Raw genomic sequence first — 26,742 nt, 5'->3', positions numbered from 1 at the left:
GGTTTTAGCAGCTACAACTACTGTCCCAACAGCCCCACAACCATCCTACTGTGACCGCAGTCCTGTAGTTCTCCTGTGCCCCCATAACCACTTTTTTTGTGGCCACAACCACTCTTTCTGCAGCCCTGGCTGGATGTACTAGCAGGGGATGCAGAGATAGAACATGGTAATGGTAGGTGGGGACCCTTGTAAAGCTGTACCACTGTATCCCAGGACCCCCCAATAACACCAGCTGCATAAGAGTGCTTGTGACCATAGGAAGGGTATTGATGGTTGCAGAATAGGTTGAGTTCACAGAACGAATGGTTGTGGCAGAGGAAGGATAAGTTATGGCAGCAGGAGGAAACTTTGTTTAGCACCACAAAAGGAGTACTTTGCTTGGCAGCCTCAGTAGAAGTTGCTGTGGTCATGGTTGGGGTCATCAGGACTTGTGGCAGCATTACAACCCTTCTTGTCATATCCAGGTCTAGTGGCCATTTTATCTGTGCCCTGGTAGATGTTATCTATACATCCAGCTGTATTAAGATCTCTCCACATTCTCCCAAAACATAATGATAATAATAACACAACATAGACAAACTGGCGCCATTACTTTTATTCCAAAAATAGAACTTTAGCATCTAACAGACTCACATGTGGAATAAAGCTGTGCTTGAGTATGTCGGGAGGCAGCTGATCTGGAAAGGTTCAACTACCACTGCCCAGCTACAGGAGGCTAAAATCCATTGGGAGTCATGTTTACATTGTGATTTCTGCCAATGATCAGCAAGAATGTCGTAAGATGCCACTATAAATTTGTGTCTTCAGCTACTTGGTTCCCTCTTGGCAGGTGAAGATTATCGCTTGAGATTATCTTCTCTATAAGATATGATCACAAGCTCCAAGTGTCAGTCTATGCTGAAGGAGAATGTTGTGCCCAGGAACATTCCACTGCCAATGGACATGTCTTATCATCTCGTATATACAGATGCCTAATCCTACTGATAAATGGTCAACAGGACAAATGTTGCATCAGTCAGATGTTTAGGACCATTTATCTACTCACAGTGGCTCTACAGCAAGAGAAGTCTACCGAGGTGAAACCAGTACAGCCACAGATACATCCTATGCCATGATGGTTCTCTAGTCCTAGAAGAACATGGCCAGACCTGGTTGATGCTCTCTCCTTTTACAGAACACTAATCTGTGTGTGGTGGACCCATCAATGTCAGGATTCATAGATGAGGAACCATCCACAATCCTATTATTAAGGCTACTGAGCAATTGATACTAATTGCAGATGGGACGTTTCCAAGTCACGGCCATGTTAAACTGTCTCCCTGTCCTTCCATTTTCAGGCCTGGTGTACTTTGTGCCTCATCTTACTTCTTGTCCTCCTCAGGGGCAGAAGCCTCAGTAACCTCCACAGAAAGGATCTGCTCATCTGTCCCTCGGGATGGACTGACTCTTATAAATACTGTGTTGTCTGTAGACTCTGCTACAATCTCGGCAGGCTCATCCTCCTCTGACTTGAAGGCAGGTACTGGAGATCGGCGGTGCACAGGCGATCCTGGAGGGATAGGGCTGCTTCTTGTAGGCTGTAGAGTTTACAACACAGGTTACAACTGTAAATGTTTTTTTCATAATCTAGAACTATGGGGGATTTTCATCCTTTTACTACACTATGGAGACATCAGCTATTTGTGAGGGGAAGGAGGAAACCACAAAATACTACTCCATTAAAAAAGTAATGTACAACCTAAACTCCAAAAGTATTCAATCCATTCTGGACAGCCCTTAGTTGGAAGCTAAGCCCAGAAACCACCTCTTCCCTATGGCCCCCTCTCCCCATGGGTCACCTCTGCTACTACACCTTTATCACAACAGCTCCTCTCTTATACAAACAACTTTACACTATGGCAGCTTATGTACCCATCTCCAAAACAACTACCTCTTTTCTTCAACTTACTGTCTGCTACAACCCCCATTTTCCCTCAGCCTCATTCCAGTACAACCAGCTTTCCCTACACCCCCTCCCCCCTATGGCCACTTGTCAACTATAACCCCCTGCTACAATCCCACTACCTTTTTACTATGTTCTCTCCTTTCCTTACCTCAACAGATTTTTTCACTTTTAGTTGGCGTCTTATTTTAGACAATCCTTTAAAGCCCATCCTCTCTGTGGCAGCAAGAGCAGCTTTCAGCAGTTTGGGGGTCTCTGGTCTTGGTGGGATAATGTGTTGGAAACCTTTCTGCTGCGGACCCTCTTCTTTTGGTTTATTAGTGTTTTTAAGCATTTTTCTACAGGCAGAAAATACAAATGATTTCATATAAGCTACAGCGATCAATAAATGCTCAGTTACAATGGATAACGAGTGATTATGAAGATAATCTTGTTTCCCTTAGTCCTAACAGCGGCACAATGTGTGGGTATTTCTGCCCCTGTGTGCTGGTAGGACAGGCGGATATTTAATTAGCCAATCAAATGCGTGGCAGGCCCTATAAGAGGGCACAAGAACCTCCCCTCTGCGTGTAAATACAAAAGTACCTCCATTACATTTATATACAGTTTTATACATAAGATATGATTCCCAGGGTGGGAAATCTTGTGCCGCTGTTAGGACTAAGGGAAACAAGATTATCTTCATAATCACTCGTTCCCTGTCGTCCTCAACAGCGGCACAATGTGGGGATATAGCAAGCAGGTCCCCAAGATGGGTGGGACAAACCCATGACCGAACTTAAACTGGTCTGGGCAAAGGCAGTGGAATCTGCCACTTGGTCCTTCAGGCGGTAATGCCGAATGAAGGTGGATTCAGATGCCCAAGAGGCAGCTGCATATATTTGGTCCACAGACAAAGCACTTCTTTCTGCCCGTGAAGTGGACACTGCCCTGGTTGAATGGGCATGAAGGAAAGATGGAGCCGACAGCCCTTGGGCGGTATAGGCGACTCTAATAGTCTCAGTAACCCACCGGGATATTGTAGCTTTGGCGGCTTTGGCGCCCTTGTTTTTCCCCGTGTAGCTGACCAACAGGTTTTCAGTCCACCTAAAGGGGCGAGTGCGCTGCAAGTAGATCTGCAGGCATCTAACCACATCCAGCTTGTGCCATCTTTCTTCTTCAGCAGAAGAAGGGAACGGAAAAAATACTGGAAGGGAAATCAGTTGGTTCCTGTTTACAGCAGATGGCACCTTGGGACGAAACCCAGGGAGGAACCTAAGCTGTACATGGTCAGAGAAAAAGGTGGTATATGGCTCCTCAGCGGACAAAGCTTGTAGTTCACTAACGCGTTTGGCAGGTGTGACTGCCAATAGCAGCGCCATTTTGCCGGTTAGCGACTTGAGAGAGACCTCTTCCAGAGGTTCAAATGGCTGGCCACATAGGGCGTTCAGGACCGGAATAAGGTCCCATTGGTGGACAGGGGTGTTTACCACCGGTCTCAGCCTAGTTGCCCCTTTAATAAAGGTGCTCACTAAAGGATCCTGAGACAAACGCCTCCACAGATAGGCGGACAGGGCCGCTACGTGTACCTTGAGTGTGGCCGCAGCAAGACCTCTGTCTAGTCCGTCTTGAAGGAAGTCCAGGATCGCCTCCGTAGGGGGATCGGTGGAGTCCACTTGATGCTGCAGACACCAGGCATTAAAGATGTTACCTATTCGACGGTAGTTCTTGTTAGTCGAATCTGCTCTGGCGCTGGATAGGGTCTTCAAGACGGCTTGTGACAGTCCTCTATTTCTCAATAGGGACTGGTCAACCTCCAGGCTGTCAGGTTGAGTCTCCTCAGATCCTGGCATCTCAGCTCTCCTTGGGTTACCAGGTCTGGGAGTGGGGGAAGCCTCCAATATATGCCCTGACTCATTTGTATGAGCTGAGCAAACCAAGCCCTTTTTGGCCAGAACGGGATTATGGCTATTCCCGAGGCTTGGTCCTGTCTTATTTTTATCAATACCTTCGGTATGATTGGAATTGGAGGGAATATGTAAAACAGCCTGAACCTCCATGGGATGGACAGGGCATCCACCGCCAAGGGATTGTCCTCCTGGTACAGAGAGCAGAGGGTCCCCACCTTGGCGTTGAGTCGGGTAGCCATAAGATCGACCTCCGGGAGACCCCATCTCTGGACGATCTGTTGAAATACGTCTGGATTGAGAGACCATTCTCCTGATACGGTAATACCCTGACTCAGCTGATCCGCTACTATGTTCAGGGAGCCCTTTATGTGAACAGCGGATAACTGGACCAGATTCTTCTCCGCCTAGGCAAATATGAGATTCGTCTCTCTCAGCAAGGTTGGTGACCTGGTGCCCCCTTGTTTGTTTATATAGACTACCACCGTCATATTGTCTGACCGGTTTTTTGACAGACTTGCCTTTCAATTCTGGGGCAAAGCTTTTTTGTACTAGGGCCAGGTACACTGCTTTGAGTTCCTTGAGATTGGATGACCCCAGCTCCGGACATCTCCATCGTCCTTGTACAGTTTTGTCTTGACAATGGGCTCCCCATCCCCACTGGGATGCATCTGTTGTCAACAGGGTCCACACTGTCGGGACCGTGGACCTTCCGTCTTTCAGGTGTATCCACCATCTGAGGGAAAGACGGGTAGCGGGAGAAAGGCAGATCTTCTTGTGCAATCCCCGTGGAGACCTGTTCCAGGTTCTCAACACTTCCATCTGCAGGGGACGCAAATGCCATAAAGTCCAAGGCACCGCCCTGGCCGAGGATGACATCAGGCCCAGGACTCTCATGGCGGTCCGGATGGTTACCTGCCGAGTGCGCAATAGGAATCGTGCACTGGCTAGGATTCTTTCCTTCCTTGGACTGGAGAGGAAGATCTGCATCGCTTCTGAATCCACTATAAATCCGAGGAATTTTCTTCAGGTGGATGGAACGATTTCGGACTTCTCCCAATTGATAATCCTAACTCCTGTAGGAAGTTGATGGCAAGGTTGAGCTGCTGGAGGAGGGCAGCAGGAGACTGAGCTTTCAGTAGCCAGTCGTCTAGATAAGGGACGATGAAAAGACCCTGAAGTCTGAGGGCCGCGGCGACCGGAGAAATCACCTTGGTGAATACCAGTGGGGCGGATGTGATGCCGAATGGCAGAGCTGTGAATTGATAGTGCTCCCTGTGGCCGGCCATAGCGACGGCAATCCTGAGGAACTTCCTGTGGAAATGAGCAATGGGGACATGTAGATAGGCGTCCTTCAAATCGAGGGTAACCATCACCTCTCCTGGCTGAAGAAACACAGCCACGGAATCCACGGTTTCCATTCGAAATGACCTCTTCCTGATAAACCGATTGAGGTACCTCAGATCTATTATCATCCTCCAGCCCCCGGTGAACTTGGGACCAGAAAGACGGGGGAGTAGACTCCCAGACCGAGGTCTGAGGCTGGTACCTTCTCCAGGGCGCCCTTGGTAACATATTCGGCAACCAAGGCTTCTAGACTGGCCTGCTGAGAAGGTGGAAGAGTTTGGGTGGAAACGAACCGATCTGGAGGTGGAAGATGAAAGTCGATGTGATACCCGTGTTGTATGATCTTCAACACCCATGGGTCTTGGATATGGGTGAACCATGCTCTGGAAAAGGAGGAAAGACGTCCTCCCACAGGAAGGGGGGCCACAGGGAGCTGCCCCACGTCAAAACTCAGGCTTCCTCTTGGTGTCCTCCTTGGAAGCGCCACGACCAGCTCCCCTAGGGCGATATCTAAAACGCCGTTGTTGGGAAGGGCGTCTATAATTAGAGGAAGAACCTCTGCCTCTAGAGGGAGCACGTCTGCCCCTGGATGCTTGAGGTAGGGACCTTACCCTACCTTCAGCTAATCCCTCCATAATGGCGTCTAAGCTTTGGCCAGACACCCTTCCCGGCTCAAAGGGGAGAGCACAGAGTGCTGCTTTAGACGCAAAATCTGCCCGCCAAGGCTTTAGCCAAAGGGGTCTACGGGCCGCAGTAGACAACGCCATAGATTTGGCGGAGATTTTTAATTGATGGCAGGAGGATTCCGCCAAATAATCTGCAGCCCTATGAACTCTTTTCATAGAGGCCAGAATCTCATCTCTGTCTACGCCCAAGTCTATATCCCGCTCCAAGGCGGCTAAGCGGTTGCGCAAAAAGTCACCAACCATAGAGGAGGCTATGGCCACAGAGGCTTGCGCGGAGGAAGCTGAGTAGACCTTCTTCAGAATGGAGTCCGCCCTACGATCCAGAGGGTCCTGAAGATTTGAACCATCTTCCAAGGGCACCAGGGTTCTGCGGGACAGCTTTGCTACGGCCAAATCCAACTTCGGGGGAGGCCCCCAGGAATCCCACTGGGTAGTGTTAATAGGAAACAAACTCTTGAAGATCCTGGAAAGCGAATGTCCTTTCTCTGGCTGTTTCCACTGCTGCGCCATAAGGTCGGTCAGCGTGGCGTCCGCATGGAAAGCAATATGTCCCCCAGAGGCAGACGTGGAGGCTTCCCCGTCAACATCTCGGCCCACTGTAGACCGGATGGACTTCAGCAGCCTGCCTGTCTGTTCATAATGGAACGCAGTTCTGCTGGAATAACTGAGTCGTCCTCGGAGGAATCATCCTCTGCCACCCGCAGGTGTTACAAGGGGGGGGGGGGGAGAGACGAGGAACGGAGCTCAGAGCATGGTCTCCTGGTGAGCTGAGACAAGGTGCAATGGATCCCTTTTGAGGGAATCATCCTGCAAAACAAAAAGGAGAGTACAAGCAAGGGAAAAACTATTTACCCAAGCGATGCCCAAACTCACCATCTCCTTGACCCATGCCATCATATCTCTGGGAGAGGGCTCCACAGGTGGAGGACCTCTGCACCCGCGACAACGGGCCCACTCATAGCCTGAAAATAGGCAAGTTATAGGACCAGTAGTACCCCGCAGGGCACAACCTTTCAAGCCGCTACCTACCATCAGGGAGCGGTGTGTCGCAATCGAAGCAGGAAAGATGTTTCCTCTTGGAAGAGGTTTTCCTCCTACCATCCCCAGGAGGGGTAGTAGAGGATGACATATCCTACAGAGAGGGATAATAGACCATGCAACACTGTCACCATGACATCATACCAGCTTTTAAAAAAAGGGTAAATCTTACCAGGTCCTGTAGACCGGACAGCGAGGTGACTTGGCGCCCAACGTGCGACTCGAACCCACGACCTTGAGATTAAGAGTCTCATGCTCTACCGACTGAGCTAGCCGGGCTGGCACTGTGAACAGGATCTGAACCTGTGCGGGGAGACCCCATTGGATTTCGAGTCCAAAACCTTAACCACTCGGCCATCACAGCCGGTTCCCAATAAAGTTTGCAAACTGGAAAAGAGTTCAAGATCAATGAACACCACAATCGCACGCCTTCAGCAGATACTGCAGGAAGGTCTCTGACACCAGGCCAGCCAGCCTCTTAATTCTGGCCGGCTGGAAGTGGGCGGAGCCACAATCAAAGCAGGTGAGGCAACCTGCCCAGACAACTAACCCTGTAATCAGGGGTCTGCAAAGATATACATTCCCCCCCACCAAGAGGCCCTTAACACGGGCACTTACCCCCACATCTCCCCGTCTTTTCCGGCCTTAATAAGGCCTGAATCTTCCCTGAGTGAGCGGCCGCCAGCGCCAGGCCGTTGCCATGGCGCTATGATACTTCCGGCGAAACCGGAAGTGCGCGCTTACAGCGGCCGGCGGGGAACAGGATACACAACAGTGTGGTTCCACCCGCCGGCAGTCCGCGCGGCCACCAGAGGCGGCATGCGGAGTCCCCGGACTCTCACCAAAATGTCAAGTAAGTCACAAGGAGCAGGGGAAGCGGAGGAGAGGGGGGGCAGGGGGGATAGAGGGGGGTAGCCACACATGGCTAACAAGCACCTTCTCCCCGCAGGGCACAGAAGGTGACAAGAAGAAAACAACCGCTCAGGAGGTGAGTGATCCTGCTGAGCTTCTCAAAGAGGACACAAGTCCTCCCACTTGTCCTCTGTCCACACAGGACAGAAAAAAACACGCAGAGGGGAGGTTCTTGTGCCCTCTTATAGGGCCTGCCACGCATTTGATTGGCTAATTAAATATCCGCCTGTCCTACAAGCACACAGGGGCAGAAATACCAACACATTGTGCCGCTGTTGAGGACGACAGGGAACCTCTTATCTCTGACTTGCACTCTGTCTCCTTTTATCCATCACTGATGTGATTCCTCCTTCCTATTTGTGACCCTGCCGCTCCTCCTATCTACATCTGAAGTTGTTTCTGTGATTGTTTCATCCTCCTCCTATTTCTGAGTGACATGGTCTTCCTTCTTTCTATAATTGCCACTATATCGCCTATCTCTTTTTATATCCATGATTGGTACTGTCTCTTTTTCTGTCCATGACTGGTGCTGTCTTTACTTCGATCCATGAGTGATGCAGTCTCTACTGCTATCCATGACTCACGCCATCTTTGTTTCTATCCATAACTGGTGACATTTTTTTTTATATTCATGACTAACATTTTCCTGCTCCTATCTCTATTTCCTTTTTTTATAAATTCTTTATTTTTATCAAAAATAGTGCCACATAAAACAAACCATGCAAAAACGCCGCCATACAAATAGGGGCCGGAAACAAACTGTAAAAAAATACAGAGACAATCTGCATAACAAGATGTGATACCACACAATGGACAGACTCACTGAAAAATATATGCAAAACCAGAGGGAGGGAAGGAAGGAAAGGCAGGAGACCAGAAAAGGGAGAAAAGAAGTGAGAAGAGGAAAAGAAAAATGAAGGAAGGATGGGGGGGGGGGGAAGAAACAAAAAGGGGAGGGATGGGGAAAAGAAGGCAGACACAGAAAGTAGCGCTCACAGACTTCAATTCAACACACAAGATCCCCGTAATCCCTCCCATTCTACAAAGACATACTGAAAGGGGGAAAAAAGTACATTGTAATCCCTATATAGGGCTCACAATCTACATTAAAAAAAAAAAAAAAAAAAAAGATCCCGTAATCCTGCAAAATCTGGAAGAGGATCCATGGTGTCCAGGATGAAATGAAGGTCTCTAAAGCATGCAATAAGATCCTCCATGACAGATGAGAAGGTGAAATAGAGGACTTGCTACCTCTATTTCTATCTATGGCTGGTACCATCTCCTCTTTTTTTTATGATCTGCACTGACTCTCCTTCTATGACTGGCCTTGCTCCTCCTTCTATCTATGACTGGGCCCAACTATCTATCCATGTCTAGCAAATAGCAACCCAAGTAACCTGACTCTACCATCCACTAGCCACTATTCACACTTGCGCTCCCACCCAGTTCCAAGACTGGACCTGCTATAACATTTGGACATAGGTAGTGCTTAGCTGAATACAGTCCGATGCAGCAATGTTAAACAAGAAACGTGTCCCTAGCCGTCCACATAAAACTTCTATATTCCAAAATCATACAGATTGTGGGGAATATAAGGCAACGGCTGTTTCGCTTGTCACCATGTTTCCTGATGGCCTCCCTTATGTTCCCCACAATCTGTGCCCGTATGATTTTGGAATGAAGAAGTTTTACGTGGACGGTAAGTGCCACTTTTTCTCTTCAACATTGCTATACCTGGTTATTATTAGCGCCGGCTGTTTTTCCATCTATGAGCGAAGCTATCTCTCTTTCTGTCTATGATAGAAACCATCACTCTTTCTATCAATGACTGGCATCATCTCTCTTATCTATGGCTGATGCTGTCTCTCCTTTAAATGTCGCCATTAGAGATGAGCGAGTAGTATTTGATTGAATATCGAATACCATTATAGTCTATGGGAAAAAATGGGAATGTTGTTCCGGTTTCCATGGAAACCAAAGTTCGACACATTGGATCCTCCAAGTTCAGGAAGTAGTAGGACGAGGAGCACGAGGAGGTTTTTGAATTGAATTCAATGGAAATTTCCTGCGTGGTATTCGACCGATACGAGTATTTGATCGAATAGTAGTATTCGATCGAATACTATTCGCTCATCTCTGGTCACCATCTCTTTTGTCTATGACTGCTGCTGTCACTCTTTAATGTTACTGGTGGCTACACTGGGAATGATTGACAGGTACAGATAAAAGTCAATAATGAAATGATGAAAATGGAAAATTGTCTTTGTTGCCAATAGCAACCAATCATAGAGCAGCTTTCATTTTGCATTCTCTTAAAAAAAGAAAGCAGTACTGTGATTGTTTGCTAAGGGCAATACAACTCTGCCCCAATGTTTCATATCTCCACCCCATTGGGTTTTTACTCACTTTGCTTTCCTTCGAAGAACCTTCTGAGACTCAGGGTAGTGGGTGAGAATGTCATTTAGATCCTTCTTGTCCAAGATAAACAAGTTGGTGAATCCATGAGCAACTACATTAGCTGTTCTCCTGTTTCCACCACCAACTGCCAGCAAACTGAAAGATACAAAAGAGGGGAGAGGTGGCAAAGTGCGCCAGTTATCTGCAACTATAGAGAAAAACGCAGCTTCTGACCTCCACTTGTAGGCACACAGTTACTGTCTCCATGGGGCTCGCAATCTAACTTGCCTCTTATATGGCTAATGCCAACACATAAGAAGCTATTTGTTGGTCAGGAGGTTCTAAAGAATTGTTGGTAACCTTCAAGGAGAATATAGAAACTTCATGAAGATCCTGTTCTTCCCATCTAGGCCCTGAAATTCAGTGCTACAAGATCGTAAAACTGACCACTGAACCCCATACTGTCCTTAAATTGTAGAAGACAGAGAGCTGTAAACAGTTCCTGTCTTTATATACTCGTTGCTGTCAGTATACAACGGACGCTCACCCTCCTTTTAAGGACACAGCTACCTTTTACACTCACCTGATCTCTCCAAACACAGATCCGGCCTTTAGGCTGACAAGCACTGTCTGTCCATCTGGGCCCCCCAAGACCTGCACCTCTCCAGCTTTTATTATGTACATTTCACGTCCAATTTCTCCCTGCGAGAGACATCACACATATCGGTTCCAGGTATAAAATAAGTATCTAAATAGCGCCCATAAAAAGTCTCCAAACACCCTGAGGTGTATGATCACTGGCAGTGGTAAGGGGGAAGGTTGGGGGGGGCCTTGCTTGAAAGGTCTTGATCCCCTTCCTAGAGCACCAGAATATATATATATATTTTTGCCCCTGGAACCCTGGACAAGTGTTCTCCATGGGAAAAGAGATAGTCACTGTTAAGGTATTCTTATAGAGAAAGGAAAGATGGATTATTATGAATGGCACTTAGGCCTCTTGCACACATTGACGTTTTTCATGGATCTAACATTCGTAAAACTGGACATTAATGTTTGTTTTTGACGGCTGTATCACTTCCATTTTTGATGGCTGAGTGTCATCCGTTTTGCATCAGTTTTTAACGTCAATGAAAAAAATTTATGAATTTCATTGGTCTTTTATTTTCTGACCCAACCAACTCATCCATTTTTAATGGACATCAATGCATTTTACATCATTTATGAACGGACTGTTTTCTCTTGGGGTATGTGCGCCCGTAAAAAACTGCCAAAGATAGTGCATCTCGGTTTCTTTTTTACGGCTGTGAAAAAAAGATTGAAGTACATACAAATAGATACACTGGATTCAATGTTTTTTTTGTGTGACAGATGTTGCAAAAACGGCCATCACATGTCCATTGTTCACTGTTGTGTAAATAAGGCCTTATTAGGAGGATCTCAAAGGGACCTTATGAGAAGCAGTGAAAAAAATTACATTTATTGTGCAGGTTTATAGGGGCCACAAAAGGAGTATTATGGTATTACTGTGCAGAACTTTAAAGGTGAAATTTGAGGCATCTGAAGGTCTAAGCCAGGTAAAGGACAAAGAAACTGATTACAATCAGAAATCTCCATAAGCCACTGGATGTAAATATATTCACTTACACAGGCTGCAGAATGTCTCTGGAGAACTGGTATCTACCACTGTACATTTATTGTGGTGGTAATGCTGGTCTCGGTGTAGTGGAGTTTAGTATGATGGTAATATTCAATCTCTATGTGGTAGTATTAAGTGTCTGGTGGTATTATTTAGCTCTTATGTAGTGGTATTATTGGTAATCTGGTTCCTGAAGTAGTGTGTTTTCTTCAGTAACAGTATGATGGTATCATGTATGGTGATACCATTTGCCCCTTGTCTAGTGTTATTATTCAGTGACTGTCTGTTGGTGGAATGTTTTACCTTTATAAAAATTAATAAGGGCCCATATTAATTTGCAGCCAGTCCTGATAGAGAGCACCATCCTTCATCATTATACTGTACATACTGTTGTCCCATATCATTATATACAGTGCCATGTCTTCCATGTCTTATCATTGTATACTCTGTCCACTTTGTCCATAAGAAATATTTTTAATGTGCTTTTCTCACACAAAGGACTCAAAACACGGGTCTTATTATGCCTTATCATTATACACAATAACCTCCAATATTATTATATACGGTGTAAACAACAGACCCTGGTGTAATGAACCATTACGTGTGTGACCCCATATGTACATCCCAATATTACACAAACCTCGGATTGAATTGAATGATTCTACCCAGACCAAAATGTTTTTGTTTTGGCCTCTGTTAAGCAGGTATATGTCTGATTACCTGTCTGATATGTATTTAAGAGGGGTGTGGGTTGTAATAATGTTGGGATGTGCTAAATAAGTTATGTACTATTTGTCAGTCACATGTGATAGGCTGTGGTTGTGTCTGGTAAAAATGTATGGGGATTAACAGTACAAATTGGCAGAGTGGGCTATGTTTGTCACCTTTTCCTACCCTATTTATTTTTAGCACTTCTCATGAGTGGTCACCTATCTCAAGACCCTCCCACCAACTCCTCCTAGGTAAAATTCCTGGATCCATGGAAATATCTGGCCCCTGCAGTGAAATTACATAACATTGCGGGGCTGTGGTCAATACACTTCACCTTCTTACACACGTAGTCTCCCGGCAGGTAAACCACAGAGCGGAGTCTCTTCAGCATGTCATAAATCATCTGACGGTCACAACCCTAAAAGATGCAATGGAGAGAATTACCCAACACAGGATCTCAATGGCAGATGCATGGGTGGGGTTTGGTACAAACTGTGGACAAAGGAGACCCTGTAGTCATTACCTGGAATAAAACCACTTTACTGACGATATTGTAATTCACATCAATGGCAAGATCCAACCTCATCTTATCAGGAAGTTGAACCATCAACTCTGATTCATCTAGATTAATATAAGAGAGAGGCTATTACACCCCACGTCATGACATAGCATCAATAATTATAGTCTAGACTTCCAAAAGGTGAGCAATACAACAAGTGCCAACCCTTACCCAGCATGCCTTGGGACTGCCAAGTGTACTCATACCACATCTTCACACGGTTTTGGACAGAACGTGGTATCCTGTAACAGTTCATGTACTTTATGGTGCTATCCATACAGCTGCGGTAATATGTCTGACCAGCTGTTGCTGCACCTACGACATCCCTCATCTGTGTGACATGAAGATTATGCTCACTACATGATGGATATTGCTTTTCCATATTCTTGCTTCATTACACAGGCTCATTCATGTATGGATCTGTGTACATTGCCACTTACCTGACCGATCATTACAGAGAAAGCGAACACACCCATGAAATAATTCAGCAACTGGAACCAAAGCTCAAAAAGTGTCTGAGGATCCGGAAGACCTCCAATGGTGATGAGAGTCTTCACTGCCCAGTAATAGCAGCGAATGTAACTGGAGAGCATGACATAAAGAAGAAATTTAAGAGAATGCAAGAAACATGGACTGCAGAACTAAAAATTGGTATTAGGCCAGGGCCCCACGGGCCAGAAACGCCGCGATTTGCCCGCCGCAGGAAAGATTGCGGAGTTATACAGTACAGGCAAAGTGGATGGGATTCATGTGAATCCCTTGCCCACTTTGCGTTTCAAATCGCAGCGCGGACATGCTGCGATTTCCAAAACCAGCGCTTTTGGAAATTGCAGCATGTCCATTATATCTATGGAAACGCTAAGGGCATTCCTGTAGATATGATGGAAACAGAAAGTCGGCAGAGGAAAACTCAGTTAACTTTCTGTTCAAAGCGCTGCAGGAAGAACCGCAATGCATTCCCGCCGCGGTGTTTCCCGCAGCGCTTTAACGCTATGTATCGTCCCATGGGGCCTTAGCCTCAGCCTTTTGTTGCCGAAATGCAGCTTTTTTGTCTCTGTGAAAACTCAGTGAAAAAAAACACTGCGTACCAGCAAAGTGAATGAGATTCTGGATAATCTTATCCACACATTGCAAGTGTTTTCCCTATACATTTAATAAAGGAAGAAAAACTATAGAGCAAAACCAGCAAAAATGCTGAAAATGAAAAATGCTGTATTTCACTATGTGGGCATTTAGCCTTAAAAAACAACACCATAACTCCTGAAAGACAGAGTAAGTGAGTTGCTTACTAGAGATGAGCGAGTATATTCAATCGAATACCTCCGCTGCATAGTTCTTGGTATAAAAAAAGTGCCAGGGAAGGTGGGAGGGGCAGTAAAAATTTGATGCCCCTCCCACCTTCCCTGTGTGGCGGAGGTATTCGATCGAATATACTCGCTCATCTCTATTGCTTACCTGTTGCCCTCACCATCATACACCCATTTGGTGGACCTCAGCCCCTCATAGTCAGAAGCCCAGTAATAGAAGCATGCGTTCATGTGCAGACAATAAAGGAGGTAGGCAGTGGTACGGATAACTCTGATAATAGAAAACATGCAGCAGATGTCATTTGTAATTCAATAAGACATTTACAACAAAAAACAGAAACGCAGTACCTCATGGACAATCGACAAATAAAAGTGTTACATCAAATAGTACAGAGGTATGTTCCAGTGGAAATTGGCATTAATCCCAGGCACCCACCCTTCAGAAGCATCTAAACCAGCAAACCCCCCGACCCCTCAGCCCTAGGTCACCATCAGATATAATTGCACATTGTAGACAAATATGGCTCAGCGGTGGGTGGCGGGCACTTACCTGTAGATGTAGGCTTTACTTAGAATTGCCTCCAGACGATTGTTAAACTCAAAGAAAGCCATATACTAAAAGAGAAGACAGTGCTGGTTATTGACATATCCAATGTACTGGACACAGTACACCACCTACACACTCACCTTCAGTATACGTGGGAAACGCAGGATAGATTTCACTCCAAACTTAAAGTAGAGAAGATCGAGAGGGAGGAGACAGATGAGGTCCATCTAGCAGGGACACAGTGCTATTAATAAGAATCATTATTATAATATAGCACTCCAACATTCATCCCTATAAAAACACAGAACTTACCTTAAACCGTTCAGATTTGACATAGTTTTCACGCATTGCCTTCTTATCTGTCTATAAATAAGCAAATAAGAATATAAAGAAAACATACAGGATATAGAGACATATATAAAATGTACAGTATAATAAGATTCAATGGTACAGCACAGCATATAATACAAATGGGTGCAAAGCTTCATAGAAAATGACTGCCATATAGTTCTCCAACATATGACAGTTATGGAAAAGGAAGGAGCACGCCATTTATAATAGAAAATGCATTCACCCAAGGTCACAGCAATATCCTGCCGTCTCTATGAAGGCATTTTCATGCAGATTCTGTCGGTGTTACAGGGTGTCCTCTAAAAGAGAACCGTGCTAGTAGCTCAGAAAGTACTGTTGGATTCATGTAAATGATGGCTGCTTTATGGAGCATGAATTTCCCAAGCAGGTTCCCTTCAATAATGGCCGTATCATGAGACTTCTCTTATTGTTTTGGGTATTCATACTCTGGAGAAAGTGTTGTTCTGTATAACATATTTTTGAAGAATTTTTGGATTTTATTTAAAATTTTTCATGTCACTATATACTGTATATATTTTCAAAAAAACGTACTACAATATTTGCTCTGGCCACTAAGCCTAATGATAGCCTGACAACTACCAGTGGGGGCTTTCTTTGCAGTAGTCACTTTGTTTATATTACAGACAGTATTACAACAGAAGATAACACCTGTCTAGATACCAACACTGACCTATCCCTGTATCCACTACTGACAATAGATGATGTTACAGCCTCTTCCCTATACAAAACATTTCTAGAAAATTCTTCCACAGAACTCAATGAATTGGTTCCAGTCTATTGGTGCCTATGATCAAAACTATACCGTAAAGCATATCACTAAATTCTGTTAACAGAGCAGTGCAGAAGATCAGACAAGATGGCAGCCATCATAATCATGTACAGAAAATAGAATTTAAAAAATCTAGTCAGAAAATAAAAACAGGTTTTTTTCCACATCCATCTCCACCATCAGGAACTCTGGTGAAGACCTCGGTTTGGAGGGCGTTGGACGCTCAGCGCTGTTGTACCTTAGTTTGCAGGGGAGTCTGGTTTCCTGGGACTATCTGTCTGTACTGCATTTGGTTCATAAAAATATCAATACTAAGATTCTATCTAAAAAGAAAGACTTCCAGTAAAGGGTTTCATTCTGATTCATAACATAATTACCTTCCAACATCTGCTAATCTCATCGCTAGAGAGGGACAGCAATGTGGGCTCAATTTGCCCCCAATTACAATACTCTATTAGGGGACGAACTGAGGCCTCTCCTATTTACCAAATATTGTTTTTCAATTTTAACAACAAATATTATTGGTGTTGCATCAAACAATTGTTTCTGAATCAGGAAATCTTGGGGCTAGTTTACACGGGGCAAGTTGGCAGCGGATTGACTTTAATGGGAGCCGTTCACTTCTTTTATTCCGCTAGCTAGTAGCGAAAAAAAAGAAGCGAGCTGCCCTATCCTGCCGCGGATTCCGCGGCTGAATCAGCCGTGGCTTCCGCAGCGCAAGGCTCCGGCCCATTAATTTAGGCCTAATCCATCGCGGAATGCCGCGACGGGATTCCAGAATATGTACATGTGGAACTCCGTGTGAACTAGCCCTTGGAGTTTGTACATTCTCTTAATAATAATTTTTAGGACAATCAATTGATTTCCCATGGTGAAAAATAATCTTTCTGGATGTAAAGGTGATGTAATAGGGTAGAAGAATTACTACAAAAACACACATGGTATGGACAAAAGTTTTGGGAAACCTACACATTATACCTACAAGAGTTGTAATAACATACTATACTAATAACTATACTAAATCCAAAGTCATTAAAACTTTTACTGCCAGGGTCTCAGGAAATTTTGCATCTCCAGTAGCCAGAGCAATTTTCACAGTTTTGAGGCACATAAATGAAACCTAAATTGTAACATTAAAAAAAATCATACTAACCCCCCTCCCTTCCCATACCTATATATTTTCTTAAAGTAGACACCTGCAGCATTGTCAGAATGCCACTTGGTACTGTATACAAACAGGCACCTTCATGCAATTTTGATTTAAAGTTAATGTTTTATTAAAAAAATGCAAATAAATATATATTAGTTGCTAAAGTGGAAACCAAACAAAAAGTTATATGCACTAAACCTCCTAAAAATAGGAGTTCAACATGTGCAGCGTTCATTCATATAAATAAGGCCTACACCCGCATGCGCCTGTCGAAAATCACTAGAACTGGAAGGAACAAAAATCTCCTTTGAAGCTGGAAGTATTAAGAAAGTATCATCCTATAAAATGTAGGGATTACACACCGTGGAAAGCAAGCACACCCCTAAACCCTATATATTTTTGGTAAGTAGACAACCTGAAGATTATATGTGTCTCAATGGGTTAGCAATAGCTACTCACTTTCATAAAAATCATTTGTGTTTGTCACAATATTTTTGACAAACAATTTTTGTTTTTAAATGCACTAAAACATATATTTGCACCTAAAACTCATATTTAATCGTCCATTCACACACAAAACCCATATAAAATAATAAATCAAAGTGTACACAACGTATATATACCACAAACATCAACTACAACAAGAGCTTATTGGCTTAAAAACACTGATACAGAAGACAAGCAAGATTTTGCTGTTATTCACTGATATGTTAAAAATCTATACTGCACCTAGCAAACTGTAACTGTGACACCAAAATATAACTTTTTTGAGATTGCACAGCATACTGTTTCTAAAAACACAACTTAATATTTCATATACACAACCACCTTCATGCAAATTTGCAGCAAACAGCCATTACAAGCAAAAAGTGCACAAAAATTCAAATTTGCCACTAAAATGTCAGCTCAAGCAATCCCTTACTGCAAACTAAATGGACTTTCCGAAAAACTGCAAGACGTGAGGAATTCATATATATATATATATATATATATATATATATATATATATATATATATATACAGTCCTATGAAAAAGTTTGGGCACCCCTATTAATCTTAATCATTTTTAGTTCTAAATATTTTGGTATTTGCAACAGCCATTTCAGTTTGATATATCTAATAACTGATGGACACAGTAATATTTCAGGATTGAAATGAGGTTTATTGTACTAACAGAAAATGTGCAATATGCATTAAACCAAAATTTGACCGGTGCAAAAGTATGGGCACCTCAACAGAAAAGTGACATTAATATTTAGTAGATCCTCCTTTTGCAAAGATAACAGCCTCTAGTCGCTTCCTGTAGCTTTTAATCAGTTCCTGGATCCTGGATAAAGGTATTTTGGACAAACAATTCAAGTTCAGTTAAGTTAGATGGTCGCCGAGCATGGACAGCCCGCTTCAAATCATCCCACAGATGTTCAATGATATTCAGGTCTGGGGACTGGGATGGCCATTCCAGAACATTGTAATTGTTCCTCTGCATGAATGCCTGAGGATTTGGAGCGGTGTTTTGGATCATTGTCTTGCTGAAATATCCATCCCCGGCGTAACTTCAACTTCGTCACTGATTCTTGAACATTATTCTCAAGAATCTGCTGATACTGAGTGGAATCCATGCGACTCTCAACTTTAACAAGATTCCCGATGCCGGCATTGGCCACACAGCCCCAAAGCATGATGGAACCTCCACCAAATTTTACAGTGGGTAGCATGTGTTTTTCTTGGAATGCTGTTTCTTTTTGGACGCCATGCATAACGCCTTTTTTTATAACCAAACAACTCAATTTTTGTTTCCAAAATGAAGCTGCCTTGTCCAAATGTGCTTTTTCATACCTCAGGCAACTCTATTTGTGGCGTACGTGCAGAAACGGCTTCTTTCTCATCACTCTCCCATACAGCTTCTATTTGTGCAAAGTGCGCTGTATAGTTGACCGATGCACAGTGACACCATCTGCAGCAAGATGATGCTGCAGCTCTTTGGAGGTGGTCTGTGGATTGTCCTTGACTGTTCTCACCATTCTTCTTCTCTGCCTTTCTGATATTTTTCTTGGCCTGCCACTTCTGGGCTTAACAAGAACTGTCCCTGTGGTCTTCCATTTCCTTACTATGTTCCTCACAGTGGAAACTGACAGGTTAAATCTCTGAGACAACTTTTTGTATCCTTCCCCTGAACAACTATGTTGAACAATCTTTGTTTTCAGATCATTTGAGAGTTGTTTTGAGTAGCCCATGATGCCACTCTTCAGAGGAGATTCAAATAGGAGATCAACTTGCAATTGGCCACCTTAAATACCTTTTCTTATGATTGGATACATCTGGCTATGAAGTTCAAAGCTCACTGAGGTTACAAAAACAATTTTGTGCTTCAGTAAGTCAGTAAAAAGTAGTTAGGGGAATTCAAATCAATAAAATGATAAGGGTGCCCATACTTTTGCACCGGTCAAATTTTGGTTTAATGCATATTGCACATTTTCTGTTAGTACAATAAACCTCATTTCAATCCTGAAATATTACTGTGTCCATCAGTTATTAGATATATCAAACTGAAATGGCTGTTGCAAACACCAAAATATTTAGAACAAAAAATGATTAAGATTAATAGGGGTGCCCAAACTTTTTCATAGGACTGTATATATATATATATATATATATATATATATATATATATATATATATATATATATATTTACAGGTGCGGGTGTTAAAGAAATGGCAAAATTGCAGAAAAGCGCCAACCCATTTTGTGCATGCAAATTAAATAGGAGTTTACATAAAAGTATCATTTTCTAGCCCCCCTATAAAAGTTGTAGCAACTTTATTGATGATCTTGTGTACGTGTTGTGTAAGTGTTTGGTGCAACTCTTTTGGCACTGCAACATGGACAATGGTAAACGTCAGGTTCACAGTTCCAATAAACTTCCTGGTTAAACATAACCAGAAAGTTTATTGGTGCTGTGAACCAGACATTTACATAAGAATCCCGCTCTAATAAGGGTCAGAGGCATATTACATTATACCTCTATGTGACAATCAGAGAGATGTTTTAGAAGATATGAAAGGATATAAAGATATACATAAAAATATCCAAGATATAGAGGAATGTACAAATTATACAAAGGATATAAGAATGTACAGACATTATTCATGATATAGTGGGATATATATATATATATATATATATATATATATATATATATATATATATATATTATATAGTAGACAATAAAAGGTAATAGACAGGATATAGTGGGATGTACAAAGTATTTAGGGGACTCTGCAGCATGCACAGACAATGTACTGGAAATTGAGGGATGTACAGATGATATACAGGATTTTAAAGGATCATCAGTAGTTCTTACTTCTCAAAACTGCTTCAAAGGTAGAAAGGTGATAGGGAAAGACGATAAAACATTCCATATTCACAGCAGTAAATAGAATAAAAAGTTTGAAGTGGTTTATTATGACTAGAAGTGCCCTCTGGTCAGTCCTTTCATGTGCTGTGCCTTTTGATCTCTGCACTGGAAGCTTCTTAATCCCTCCCTTCTTGAATGACAGCTCTAGTATCTACCTATCTATCTAGAAGACCACTTACAGCCATACTAGTTAGATTCTAGAGCTGTCACTCAAAGGCAAAGGGAGGGTCTCAAAAACCTTCAACACAGAATGCCTGGAGAACTGCACTTGCACGCCTACACAGCACTTGCAATCTCATGGCAGGTGGCATATTAAAATTTAATTTCTAGCATCAACTATGAATATCATCAAAGGTACCTATAGATAATATACAGGATATCTAGGTATTTATAGATAATACGAAGGACACAGCGGTGAATATATAGATGATATACAGAATATACGCCTGTTACTTACTATGATGTCACCACCTCGCACAAACTGTAGACGGACTTGGAAAACAACTATATCCAACAAATAGATGAGGTCACACAGATAGTCCATGAGTAACCAATAATAGATGTTTGTTGGTGTCTGGTAGGGAAAAGCCCAGCGCACAGGAATCAGCCAGCAATTCCAGTTCCACGCCATAACCACAAAGAAAAGCCACAGGACATACATGAGGTCTGTGTGGACAAAGACAGAAGTGAGGAGTGCAGAACTCTCCCCGGAGCAGCTAATTCCCTGCATCTTACAAAAATCCCCAACTATGCAACCAGCCACTATCACAGAGTACATGGGTATATGGTAAGACACTGGCAGCAGCTTCACATAGATATAATCAGATACACGTTTATTGCCCTTATACATGAAGCACTTCAGGACACACTTGTAGTGTCCAGATATTTGTAGTATGTTGAGTGTACACTGGACGGGGGGACAAGTGGCTGTCACTGTGCTGGTGACTCCAAGAAAGCAGGGTGGCTACTGTTGTAGTCATGTCCTGCCACATTGCCCTCTGAATATACTATTGCATAACTACAGCAATGCTTTATATGTTATTATTCCAGTTGTTTCTGAATCCACCATGAAAGCTCATACCACATAGCCCCCCATGTGCTGCAAAACTTCCTTACTAGTCAATGGATCGATGCTGGATGGGAACTTGTACTTCTGGTAGCTTTCACGCCAGGGTCTGGTCTTGAACTTGCAGCACAGCATCTCACAATAATGTTCTTCTACTGGAGGGCCCTCGACTTCTGGCTTCTTCACCTCAGGAGGAGGTGGTGGAGGAGGAGGTGGTGGCGGAGCCGCTTTCTTAGCTGGTGCTACAAAGAAAGAAATAAAGAGCTAGCTGAGTTAACAACTGACCTATTATCCATTACCTTAATTTTTGCTTACAGACTTACATGAAGATGGACTCTCTTCGTCAGAAGACATCTCAGGGTCTATGAGTCGCTCCTTCACTCGCTCTGTCCTGTCCTTGAAAAGCCGCACCAGTTCCTGCAGCCGTTCTGTGATGACAGCGCTGCTATGGCTGATAGCTGATGCAGAGCGCTCCATGACCCTAAATCCACAAATAAAGTAGAGTCAGAACTGATACAACTACCCAGAATGTCAATGCCAATGATAATCCTCCCATCAAAGAAGATCAAATCCACTTCCATACTGCTGGGCGTTCATTACTTCACTATAAAGAGAACAAACCAGCATCAGTGACCACAAGGAGCTGAACCTGAACATTTATTGGATATAAGGGGACCCAGTTTGGTGAAGATAAAAGAGAGGACAAGACTAATGGAAAAGAGCAGAGGAATCAGAAAGATGATACTAAGGAGCCTGAAGACCCAATACAATTCTGAAAGAAGTGACAGGAGAGTAAAAAGCGAGCTAAAGGCATGAAGGAAGACAATAATAGTCACACTTACTCTTCTTCCTCTGGAGCTTCTAAAGCATCGTCTAGGTTTTCATTCTCAGACTGTGTTTTCTTACGGCTGTAGGTACAAATGTCACAAGCGACCACTGAACATTATGTTTCAGAAATTTTCTGCAAAACTAGGCAATAGCATTATTGTGAGCCACAGAAATGGGGCAATTTGAACTATATGTGCTGATCTACTCATAAGCGGTTAAACCATACAGCTGTCTATGGCAAACATGTAAACCACATATCAGCATGTATGTGAGAAATGAAGCCAAATACTACCATATGTCACATGTTGCTGCTACTGTCATGGGCAGCTCTCATGGTTACTGGAAATTGGGGAAACAACTTGGAGGAGCCATTACCTTTTTGATGCCAGAGAAGTTCCTGGAACAGTCAGCGTCCTGACTTTGTAGGGGGAAACAGGGGGTTTAATAGGAGCCTCCTGTCCTAAGGCTTGAGTGATGCTGCCAGAGTCGACGTCCTCAATGCTGACTGCAGGGTGACTGAACGACATCACATCTGGTTGGAGCAGACACAGGACATTATACACTTATACATCCGATGGGATGGTTACCATTGGTCCATGGTCAGTATTCCCAATGACAAATTATGTCACATAAATAATAACTTGGCCAAGACCCACATGAAGCTCGTGCCAACAAGCCATAGGAGATTTAGGCCTTATTCACCCATCTCGGCATATAACTATGCACAGCATAATGAAGTTGGCAGATAGGAGGAGAATGACGATATTGATGAATGATGGGGATGAGGAAGAAAGCTGAGAATGATAATGAAAACTATGATGAGGATGATGTTGATGAATGATGGGAATAATGATGCAAATGAATAATAGGGATAAAAAAATGGGGAAGATGTACATGAATGATGTGGGATAAGGAAGGTGCAGATGAATGTTGCTGCAGATGTATGATAGGGATGAAGATGATGAGATGGATAAGTGAAGGAAATGATGATGGGAGGAGGGTGATGTAAATGAGTAATGATGAAGAGGATGAATGATTTGGATCATGACATGGATGAAAGATAGGAAATATGATGTGGAATGAGGATGATGAGAATAAATAGTTCTAAAATGGATGATGGGGATGATGATGCAGATGAATGATGTTCACGATGATGCAGATGAGGATGATGGGGATTATGATGAGGTGATGATGATGATGGGATGACAATGCGGATTAAAGATGGGGAATGATGATGAAGATGATACACACATCAACAGTAATACTTCATTACTATAAGATCTACATCACAGGCACAGTTGGGTGCTGCCACTATACACCTGGTGACCATAGAATTGGATGACATTTACAGTAGTGGGAATCATCAGACCTTGAACTAGTTTTCTCCAATCTGTAGCTCTTCAGCAGTTCTGAACTTACAACTATCATCACATATTTGATGGTTAAAAGGGAGGTGTACTTTAAGAACTTGGGAACAACAGGTTAGAGACAACTGCTTTAGACTATGTCCACTTCAGACCAAGTTTCTTCTGCTGCTGGGCAATATGTTACATATGATATTGTTAGATCACCAAATGAGGGTGCAGTTCACACTGTCCTGTGTGCTATGACGATCACATAAAGCACTACGATGTCTACCTCTAGCATGATGGGGGGAGCCACAGTCGCCCTGGAAGGTGGGATTCAGCACCCCATCTCTGAAGCTGAGAGGGAGAGAAGGGGCTCGGTAGTGGGGAACATTAGGAAGCTCATCTAAGGCTTCTGGGAAAGCAGCTTGTGAGTGGCGCCCATCACGAACGCGAGTAGGCACCAGGCGGGAAAGTTCTACATCAGCGCTTTGGTGGGACATGGTGGCAGCAGCTAAAGAGCAGGCAAAGCACTGGACCTGCAACTTAAAAAGTAGGAGAAAGCGTAAGAAAAGGAGCAATGCTCATACTTGTCACAACCACACCACTGCACCATATCTTCCATACAAAAATAGTCACATCACTCCCTTCTGTTTGCTGGTGTATAGGTATATACTAAACCTCTGGTATTCTACTTAAAACACAGGATAAAGTGAGTATGTATCAGTGTCTGTCTTCACTTTCTAATCAATGAGAATTCAGGAAGAACAGAGCTATGGGAAGCTGCAGAGCAAGGAACTATGGGAGAAAGCAAGAACTGTCAATGTTAAGAATGCTGCATCTGAGCCTGGGATTTATGGGATGGTGGCTAGCTTGGGTAGAGGCTTAGGTCTGCACACCCCGAAAACATCTGCTGAGCCATTACCTAAATCTTCAGTTGAGAAACTTCCAATTGCTTGTTCCAAAACCTGCAAAATATGTGGACAACGGGTCAACAGCAGAGTAGTCAGAACAGGACTATATCACATTAGAACAGACATGACAGGATGAACAACACATCAGAAATGACACCACAGGACTATATCACATCAGAGCGGCCATGACACAAGGAGGTCACATCAGAGCTGCTATGATAGGTGGATGTCACATGAAAGGGAGGTGTCACATCACAGACACCATGACAGAAGGACATCACTTCAGAGCTGCAAAGAAAGATGAATAGAGGCACTCATACTACATACCACCAAACGTGGCGCCGTATTACCTGTATGTACTGGGTGCTCACCACTTCAACCACTGTGGGGGGCAGAACAGCCGTGTCCAGACATTCTGGGGGTCCCTGCACCGTCACCTGACTGACAGAACATAACAGTTACCGACCAATCACCAGGATACAACAAAAGACGTCCTGGCGAAGCCTCACCCTACACCTCACCCACAGACCACCATGAAAGAAGGATGTCACATCACAGCCACCATGAGAGAAGGACAACTCACAATATGGACCCCTGACTGTAGTACTGACTGGCTATATATAGTGATCACCTGAGCTCCCCCACAGTACTGACCCTTATGTACTGCCCCCTCCCCCCACACACATTGATCTCTCCCCCTGCACATCCCCAGAATACTGACCCCCCCTCCCCCCGCACACCCTGCTGATCTCTCCCCCAATTCCCAAAGTACTGACCCCCCCGCACACCCTGCTGATCTCTCCCCCTGCACCTCCCCAGGAGTACTGACCCCCAAAGCGCCGGCGTAGTACTGACACCTTGCACCTCCCCCACAGTAGTGACCCCCGGCCGGGGCTATGTCTGCTTGCTGTGGGGCGGCCGTGTAGTAATCGGATTGCCTGTTTACACGATCCCTCAGCCCTTGCTGCTCCTCCGCGCACAGGACGGTTACTAAGGCAAGCGCATCCGTAACTAGGGTCGAACCAGGGTTGCTAGGAGACCGCTCGTCAAGGCATCTTTAGCGGCAGCTACTTACTGCGTCACCCGGGTCTCCTCCTCACTCTCACTGTGGTAACAAGACATTTGCAACCTGGAAGACACAGGTAGGGGGACATGGAGGAACTGAACCTATAATCCCCTGTATCGCCTATAACTATTCCCTCACCACAGGATATCAGACCCCCTGCCTACCACCACTCCCACAATAGTGTAACCTATAGACACTTATAGAATCATGTATAACTTATATTCTACTTGTGTGCAGCCCCAGGAGAAGGTGAGGTTTCTTACTCTGATTCATCTTCATCTTCTTCCAAGATCCACGAAAGTCTTCTAAGGAGAAAGAACAGGGTGAGGTAAAAAAAAATGTATATGTGGAAGATGATACAAGGAGACTCTCTATATGCAGAAGACTACATAAAGAAGACACTCTGCATGTATGAGGAGCTGATATAAGGAGATGCTGTACAGTACATTCTGGACACTACATACAAAGGTACCATAAAGAGATATTCTATATCCAGGAGGTTACATATAAAGTCTTGCTTTATGTGGGACAAATAATATAAAGAGATGCTGTGTATTGTGGAGACAACATAAAGAGATTAACGACAGCTAAAAGACTATATAAAGGGATGGTATGTATCTAGAAGACTACATGAAGGGATGAACTATACCTAGAAAACTACAGAAAGAGGTGATCTACATCTAGAAGACTATATAAAGAGGTGATCTACATCTAGAAGACTATATAAAGAGATGAACTATAGTCAGAAGACTACACAAAGAGATGATCTACATCTAGTAATATACAGTGAAGGAAATAAGTATTTGCTCCCTTGCTGATTTTGTAAGTTTGCCCACTGACAAAGACA

The 26,742-nt window shown here is 43.8% G+C and overlaps 1 protein-coding gene and 1 non-coding gene across 2 annotated transcripts in view; both read right to left on the bottom strand.

The window, feature by feature from the left end:
- Positions 1 to 432: 432 nt before the first annotated feature.
- The window catches only part of CNGB1 (cyclic nucleotide gated channel subunit beta 1), a 51,845-nt gene continuing 25,535 nt past the window's right edge, over positions 433 to 26,742 (bottom strand). The window contains exons 21-41 of the mRNA XM_075282229.1: positions 26,159 to 26,200; positions 25,905 to 25,958; positions 25,180 to 25,270; positions 24,841 to 24,883; positions 22,945 to 23,101; positions 22,584 to 22,649; positions 22,065 to 22,222; positions 21,792 to 21,983; positions 21,133 to 21,341; positions 15,281 to 15,331; positions 15,109 to 15,195; positions 14,972 to 15,036; positions 14,570 to 14,692; positions 13,555 to 13,696; positions 13,286 to 13,445; positions 13,079 to 13,176; positions 12,890 to 12,973; positions 10,792 to 10,910; positions 10,218 to 10,364; positions 2,094 to 2,280; positions 433 to 1,577 (exon numbers count right to left, since the gene is read on the bottom strand). Of these exons, the coding sequence (XP_075138330.1) occupies positions 1,362 to 1,577; positions 2,094 to 2,280; positions 10,218 to 10,364; positions 10,792 to 10,910; positions 12,890 to 12,973; positions 13,079 to 13,176; positions 13,286 to 13,445; positions 13,555 to 13,696; positions 14,570 to 14,692; positions 14,972 to 15,036; positions 15,109 to 15,195; positions 15,281 to 15,331; positions 21,133 to 21,341; positions 21,792 to 21,983; positions 22,065 to 22,222; positions 22,584 to 22,649; positions 22,945 to 23,101; positions 24,841 to 24,883; positions 25,180 to 25,270; positions 25,905 to 25,958; positions 26,159 to 26,200 (2,491 nt within the window). The 3' untranslated portion in view covers positions 433 to 1,361. The remainder of the gene's footprint in view (positions 1,578 to 2,093; positions 2,281 to 10,217; positions 10,365 to 10,791; positions 10,911 to 12,889; positions 12,974 to 13,078; positions 13,177 to 13,285; positions 13,446 to 13,554; positions 13,697 to 14,569; positions 14,693 to 14,971; positions 15,037 to 15,108; positions 15,196 to 15,280; positions 15,332 to 21,132; positions 21,342 to 21,791; positions 21,984 to 22,064; positions 22,223 to 22,583; positions 22,650 to 22,944; positions 23,102 to 24,840; positions 24,884 to 25,179; positions 25,271 to 25,904; positions 25,959 to 26,158; positions 26,201 to 26,742) is intronic.
- Positions 7,182 to 7,263, bottom strand: TRNAS-CGA (transfer RNA serine (anticodon CGA)). The gene has a single exon. It is a non-coding gene; the product is annotated as a tRNA-Ser (tRNA).

Source organism: Leptodactylus fuscus, chromosome 7, assembly GCF_031893055.1.
Source record: "Leptodactylus fuscus isolate aLepFus1 chromosome 7, aLepFus1.hap2, whole genome shotgun sequence".
NCBI lineage: Eukaryota > Metazoa > Chordata > Amphibia > Anura > Leptodactylidae > Leptodactylus > Leptodactylus fuscus.
This window is presented reverse-complemented; position numbering and strand designations above follow the sequence as displayed.